The 7,870-nt window shown below is 46.3% G+C and overlaps 1 protein-coding gene across 1 annotated transcript in view; it reads left to right on the top strand.

Annotated features, from left to right (window-relative positions):
• The first annotated feature begins 331 nt into the window (after positions 1-331).
• Positions 332-7,870, top strand: part of LOC108790344 (hippocampus abundant transcript 1 protein-like) — a 29,618-nt gene continuing 22,079 nt past the window's right edge. The window contains exon 1 of the mRNA XM_018560580.1: positions 332-576. Within this exon, the coding sequence (XP_018416082.1) occupies positions 493-576 (84 nt within the window). The 5' untranslated portion in view covers positions 332-492. The remainder of the gene's footprint in view (positions 577-7,870) is intronic.

Here is a 7,870-nt window from a genome sequence, read left to right as displayed (position 1 = left end):
AGCTGTGACTGCCTCTGTCCGAATACAGCATAGATCTCCTGGCAGGGCTGCATTTCTAAGAAAAGTGTTTACATAACTGCTAGGAGCAGATACACATATGGAAGTGCAGCACAGCTGCTAGCAGCAGTAAAAGACATAAACACATGGACTCCACTGCCTGGAATGACAGCTCATACTTGTGCCACACTCAATATGGAGCCGCTTTCCAGCCCCTTATCTTGGTCGTGTCACATGCCCCGGCCAATCAGCATCCACGTTACGGCTAAATGACAGCAAAGCTTGCCAATGACAGACTCCCGCGAGGAAATACGGGTTCGGCATTGGTCCCACCGCAGCGGATGGGTGGAGGGAGCTCTGGAGGCCGGAAGCGAGCGATGGGGAGGGTTGTGATGCGGAGGGGGCCGCCGTTTCCATGGTAGTGTGGCCCGGTGAGGTGTGAGGGCCTACCTGCGGAGTCTTTCCCGGTGTCGGGATGACGGGCCTGAGCTCACCATGACAGGGGAAAAGAAAAAGAAGAAGAGGTTAAATCGCAGCATCCTGCTAGCTAAGAAAATCATCATTAAAGATGGAGTGACGGTGAGTGATTCGTGACAAGGCGACACTCGGGTCGTTCTCCGTGCACGGATGGTGGAGGTGTAGTGACAGTGTGCATGCAAAGACATGCGAGTAGCTTCTCCGGGATGACAGCAACATATGGCGACAACTGGTGACCACACTGGTCATTTGCATATGATGTCATGGTGTTATTATAGAACCCAGTGATGTCAGGGTTAATGTATAGCTGTCTATCCCGGGTGCTGATGTTTGATGGTAAAGCCATAGCTCTCTCTGTTCTGAAATCCAGTCATCTTTTTTGGATAGGAAGAATTTGCTTGCTCTGTGGTACTTGGGTAGGGGTCTCTACCCTGCTGGCTGTTGTATTTTGACAGCTGCCGGGAAATAGGGGTCTCTACCCTGCTGGCTGTTGTATTTTGACAGCTGCCGGGAAATAGGGGTCTTTACCCTGCTGTCTGTTGTATTCTGACAGCTGACAGGAAATAGGGGTCTCTACCCTGCTCTCTGTTGTATTCTGACAGCTGCCGGGGAATAGGGGTCTCTACCCTGCTGTCTGTTGTATTCTGACAGCTGCCGGGGAATAGGGGGTCTCTACCCTGCTGGCTGTTGTATCCTGACAGCTGCCAGGAAATAGGGGTCTCTACCCTGCTGTCTGTTGTATCCTGACAGCTGCCTGGAAATAGGGGTCTCTACCCTGCTGGCTGTTGTATTCTGACAACTGCCTGGAAATAGGGGTCTCTACCCTGCTGTCTGTTGTATTCTGACAGCTGCCGGCAAATAGGGGTTCTCTACCCTGCTGTCTTTTGTATTCTGACAGCTGCCGGGGAATAGGGGTCTCTACCCTGCTGTCTGTTGTATCCTGACAGCTGCCGGGGAATAGGGGTCTCTACCCTGCTGGCTGTTGTATCCTCCGCTGCAGTGGTCTAAGGTCCGTGAGTAATCAAGTCCTACGCATAGTGCATAGTGTATAGAATGTGAGGACGCTGAGGGACATATCATCGCTGTAGTGTAGAAGGAGACAGACTGGAGGGAGTGCTGTCACAGCCCGCTCTGAGGATCAGGTGAGTACAACTTTATTTTTGAACCTAGGCTAAAATGAGCACTTAACCCTTTCATTGCAGGGGTAGCCCCACTGCAAGGGATTCAGAATTTTTTTTTATTGTATTTTTTTACGCAGTTGTTCTTTAACTTTCTCAGGCATTTAAACATATATACAAACTGTCATGTTGATCAGTATTGCTTCTGACCTGAAGAAGAGAGGTTCACTCTCGAAAGCTTGTCTTGTATATATTTTGTTAGTCCAATAAGAAAGGTATCATTGCACACTGCAATACTGCGTTTTTTGTCTTTTTTGACATCTTGTCTACTGGACTAATACGGCTTACCCATTTATATTGCACTATATATACATATCTCTCTGGTTGGATCGACCAACCCACATTCTCGAACTTAATTTGAAATGAAATGTTTGTATTCAGAGGAGAATCAAAATTGAAACGAAGTGAACCAGCTCTTATGAAATGTTGTGTTATTCCTAAAGTCATTGACCGCAGTGACCCATTGGCCAACAGAGGGGGGTGTTCTCTTTCCATCCAACTGGAATGGCTGCCCAGGCTGCATTTAGTAAATGGATCAATAAAGAGTGTTTATGCTGTTTTCTTGTAAGATGGCTAAAGTGAAGAAGGTAAGCTGTGGGTTTGTCACCTATAGATAGTCTGCTGGTCTGAACGAGAGTTGTCTTTATGTGTATGGCCTACTTAACAGCTATTGTGTCCAAGCTTTAATTGACAGCAAACTGTTAGGTCGGTGTTGGCAGCAAGGGAATAGCCAGGTCTCTGGACTTGAAGCAGAGTTCACAAATGGCAGCAGATTTTGTATAACAGGGTTGGTTTACTGCAGTTTAGCTTTTTTGCATGTGTTTCACTGTACAACCAGAGCCTGACCTGCAAAAGCCAAAATATTTGTTTGTTTGTTTTTCTTTTAAGGGTTGTGATTAGGGATGAGCTCAGGTTTGGACCGAAACTGCTCTGAACCTGAGCTTCTCTGAATCCAGAAGCTACATGAGACCACCCAGTCAATCAGCTGTGGCCCGGGGCAGCACAGATGGCAGAAACAAAGGGGTGGGATGCTTGGGCTGACATTATTGACCTTATATGGCCACATTATGTCAATGTTATTGCCCAAATATAGCCATGTGGCCATATAAGGGCAGTGATGTCACAGCAGCCCGCTGCTTTGCTTACACGCAGCTGGAATTCCCCAGCCACAACAGGAGGTGCTTCTTTCCATGTTTGGAGGCACTCAGGACCTGAACTAATCTGTAATTATGTGACCACCGGTTGTATTTACGATGTGTGTGTGTGTGTATATATATATATACACACACACACACACCTGACGTTTGTAGGCAAATTAGCTATAATTTTGCGCTGAAGTTGCTAGAGGGCCAGACCATTATAAATAGGGAATCAGGTTGTTTACCACGACAGTAGAAGTGATTTTTTTTCTGAAGATATGGGTAAACAACGCGATTTAACAGCCTTTGAACATGGGATGATTGTTGGCGCTCGGAGCCATGGAGCGAGTATCAGCAAAACAGCAGAATTCGTTAAATGTTCAAGAGCAGCTGTTTTTAAAGTGTTTAAAGACTGGACTGTCAGCCGAAAATCTGGGTCTGAACGTGCGAATTGTGGCCGCCAGCGACTAGTCAATGTTAGGGCAGAACGGAGAGTGGCAAGACTGGTACAAGACAACAGAAGGGCAACAGTGCATCAAATTACTGCAGATCTTAATCAGGGATCCTCTCAAATGATCTCTGAACGCACTGTTCGCCGTACACTGCATCGTATGGGATATGGAAGCCAAAGGCCTGTTCGAACACCTTTGCTGTCTGCAGTTAACAAGATAAAACGTCTCCAATTCGCACAGGAACACAAGGATTGGACAGTCGAGCATTGGAAAAAAGTCATGTGGTCCGATGAATCACGTTTCCAGTTGCATCATGCAGATGGCAGAGTGAGAATTTGGCGGAAACAGCATGAAAGCATGCACCCCACATGCATGAGTACAACCCTTCAAGCTGGTAGGTGCAGTGTTATGGTTAGGGGCATGTTTTCCTGGCATGATTTGGGCCCTTTAATTCGTGTGGAACAACGTCTGAATAGCACAACATACCAAAGTATTGTTGCTGATCAAGTTCATCCTATCATGTTGATGGCATATCCCAATGGAGATGGCTTCTTCCAACAAGACAATGCGCCATGCCACGGTGCTCGTATTGTGCAGGAGTGGTTTCAAGAACATGAGGGAGACTTTACCTTGCTTAGGTGGCCCCCACAATCGCCAGATCTCAATCCAATTGAGCATTTGTGGGACGAAGTTGAAAGAGCCATCAGGCAGCTAGTTCCACAACCATCAAATCTCACAGAACTGGACAGTGCTATTCATCAGGCATGGTGTCAGATTCCTCGCATCACCTTTCAACATCTCGTGGAGTCAATTCCAAGAAGAATCACCGCAGTATTGAAGGCAAAAGGTGGCCCAACTAAGTACTGATGGGGTGGTCATAATAATCTGGCCACTCAGTGTATATTATTGTGGGGGTATAGCTCAAATGGGGATCACCTTCCCTGACTTGCTGTCAGTGTTTATTTAAAAGGTTGCAATAAAACAGAAAATACATCCTTGCCTTCCAGGCTCTAACACGTGGTGAGCTTCTGTCATCCACCTCACAAAACCAAAGTATTTTCAGCAACCTTTTACTCACAACCATATCCCACTTGCAGCTCTCTCAGAATGCTCCCAGGCCAGAGCAGCATCATGCTCCAGCCTTCCCCTTTTATCTGACCTGGATAATCAATCATTATGGAATAAACAATCCAGGTGAGAGACGCAAAACCGGAGCTGGGTTATTCAGACCCAAAGTCAACCCGAAATATATAATCAACCCAATAGAACACCTTTGGGATGAATCAAAGCGGAGACTGCGAGCCCGGCCTTCTCGTCCAACATCAGTACCTGACCTCACAAATGCCCTTCTAGAAGAATGGTCAAACATTCCCATAGACACACTCCTAAACCTTGTGGACGCCTTCCCAGAAGAGATGAAGCTGTTATAGCTGCAAAGGGTGGGCCAACCCAATACTGAACCCTACGGACTAAGACTGGGATGCCATTAAAGTTCATGTGCGTGTAAAGGCAGGCGTCCCAATACTTTTAGCAATATAGGGATATATACATACACACATACTCACAGTGTGGCAAATAATGATTTGATCCCCTGCAGATTTTGTAAATTTGCCCATTTAAAAAGAAATTAAAGGTCTATAATTGTTATCACAGGTGCATTTTAAATGATACAAACAGAATAGCAACCAAAAATCCAGAAAAAACACATGCTACAAATGTTATAATTTGAGTTGCAGTTCAGTGAGTAAAATAAGTCAAACATGAGTTAGTACTTGGTGGAGAAACCCTTCTTGGCAAGCATAGAGGTAAGACGTTTCTTGTAGTTGGTTACCAGGTTTGCACACATCTCAGGAGAGATTTTGGTCCCTTTACAGATCTTCTCCAAATCCTTAAAGGGTTATTAAACCCTCTGGTGTTTTTGCATATACAGTATCTACTGCTAGCAAGCAGTAGATATATGCAAAGAGTGTAAAAAAAAAAAAACGCTTTGAAAAGGGTTAATACCTACCTGTGTCTTCCCTGCGCGCTCCCGTCCAAAAATTTGAAAATTCTCGGGCGGCGGCAAAGCATCTTGGGGCGGGCGCATGCGCAGTTCACATTTTCGTCCGGGACGGGAGGAGAGACACAAGGTAACTCTATGGATGCATGCAGACACCGTGTGTCAGGAAGTGCCAGCAAGCTCAGAGGAGTCAGCGCTGGATCGGAGACCCGCCGCAGTGCTGGAGGGACAGATGAAAAGGACAGGAAAGAAAAAGAAGATTGGATTAAGAAACATCATTATGGTAAGTGCTGACTTTAACATTGGGTGGAGGGAAAAAGATTTTTGACTTTAATGTCACGTTAAGGTTTCTTGGCTGTTGCTTGGCAACTCGAAGTTTCAGCCCCCTCCATAAATGTTCTATAGGATTAAGGTCTGGAGACTGGCTAGGCCACTCCATGACCTTAATGTGTTTCCTTTTGAGCCACTGCTTTGTCACCTTGGCGGTATGTTTTGGGTCATTGTCATGGTGAAAGACCCATCCACGACCCATCTTCAGTGTTCTGGCTGAGGGAAGGAGGTCCATTGGCCCCTCAATGTGGCAAAGTTGGTCTGTACCTTTTAGCAGAGTAACAGCCTCAAAGCATAATGTTTCCACCTCCATGCTTGGCTGTAGGGATGATGTTCTTAGGGTCATAGTCAGCATTTTTCTTCCTCCAAACACAGCGAGTCGAGTTAATGCCAAAGAGCTGAATTTTGGTCTCGTCTGACTGCAGCACTTTCTCCCAATCCTTCTCCGAATCATTTAGGTGTTCATTGACAAACTTCAGACGGACCTGCACATGTGCCTTCTTGGGGAGAGGGACCTTGCAGGCGCTGCAGGATCTCAATCCATGGCGGTCTATTGTGTTACCAATGGTTTGTTTGGTGACTGTGGTCCCAACTGCCTTGAGATTCACAAGCTCCTCCCGTGTAGTTCTGGGCTGAGCCCTCTCTTTTCTCATGATCATCCTTACCCCATGAATTATTGTTGGTTGGTAGGGGGGATCAAATACTTATTTTACTCACTAAACTGCAACTCAAATTATAACATTTTGTATCATGTGTTTTTTCTGGATTTTTTTATAGCCAAAAATAAACTAATTGTTTCAATGATTTGTTCCTTTCTCATATTCTCAATATTGAGCCATGTTTTATGCTAATTTAGAATAATAGAATCTGTCTTTAGTGAATTGTATATAGGAATAAAGAACGGGTAATTGTATCATTTGTGTTTTATTAGCAATGTTTGTTCTATTGAATGTGAATGTCGAGTGTGCCAGTTGTTTAGAATGACCGTGGATAGCGTTCTTTTGCCTTCCCATAGGGCTTGGCAACAGCTCAGCTGGGCAATTTAAAACCAGTGCAATCTGGCAGGCAGTACTGGACAGCAAAACATAGGAGTTGGGCTGAGAGAGGGTTAATGCTTTTAAGTGAAAATCTGTGCTGTCTGAAACCCTGCCAATATGAGAGCTCCATTCAGTGTAAATATTAACTCAGGAGCTGGTAACTACTGTTCATGCCCTCTACCCCAGCAGTAGTCTGACTCTACAATGCTGATCATTTTTCTAGTTAAACATACTCAAATTCAATAGTAAAATTACTGTAAGCCTGGCGGAAAGAAAAGAAGAGGAGTCTGAACAGGAAAAAAATGCTACAATCTTTCCTTTTTCCTTTAAAGGAGAACTATGGGGTTAAGGCTTTTCCCCATAGTTCTCCTTAGGGTAATGGGAGGACACAAACTAGTGTCCTCCCGTCAACCTAAGCTCAGTATACTGCGAGCTACAGCTCGTGGTATACTGAGACGCCACAGTACACCGCTAGCTACTGCTCGCGGTATACTGAGAGGCTGAAGCGGATCCCGACAATTATGTCTGAATCCGCTCAGCTGCGTGAGTCACAGCTGGCTCTGCCTATCTAGAGGCAGAGCCAGCTGTACCCCCCCCCCCCCCCGTCCGACCCGCCAGTCAGTGCTGGAGGATCGGACAGGGAGGGGGGAATCCAGCCCCTCCCCTGTCATGGCAGAGACTGTGACAGGATCGAGAGGTGAGCAATGCCGATCTGCCCTGGAACAGCTGAGAAAGCGTTGGAATGCTTCACCTATTGGTGGTCACACATTCCACCTCCAAGAAACATTGGCGGGATTACATTGAAATGTGTGACCACGTCACCGGTCACACATTCCAACCTAGTCACAAACTTTGATAGAACAGTGGCCCTGTCTAATCATTTAATCAGAGAAATAGATTGTAATAGTCAACATTACAGTGTAATGTTCCCCATTATAATACACTTTTCTAATTAAATGAAATAACAGCACACAGTGTGCAATTACACCCGTACCAATCGGTCCTCATTTGGACTCACCTGCCAAGCCTCACAGCCAGCATCCCAGCCAGACGGTGTGCACTGCAGGGGGCCCGGGGCATGTGACACACACTTCTCCTCTCCCGCCGCCTGTTACTAGAGATGCGGCCAGGAGAGCAGGTGAGTCACAGGACCTGCCCCCTTGCTGAGAAGGCCGTCGGCAGTGTGGGACCCTGCACTGACGCATATTCCACCAAGGGGGGTGCCCAGGACCAGATCTCACTGGGCCCCCCCCCCCCCCCC

The sequence above is a fragment of the Nanorana parkeri genome, unplaced genomic scaffold, assembly GCF_000935625.1.
Source record: "Nanorana parkeri isolate BGI_ZX_2015 unplaced genomic scaffold, ASM93562v1 scaffold466, whole genome shotgun sequence".
NCBI lineage: Eukaryota > Metazoa > Chordata > Amphibia > Anura > Dicroglossidae > Nanorana > Nanorana parkeri.
Note: the sequence above shows the minus strand (reverse complement) of the source record. Positions and strands in the feature narration are given on the sequence as shown.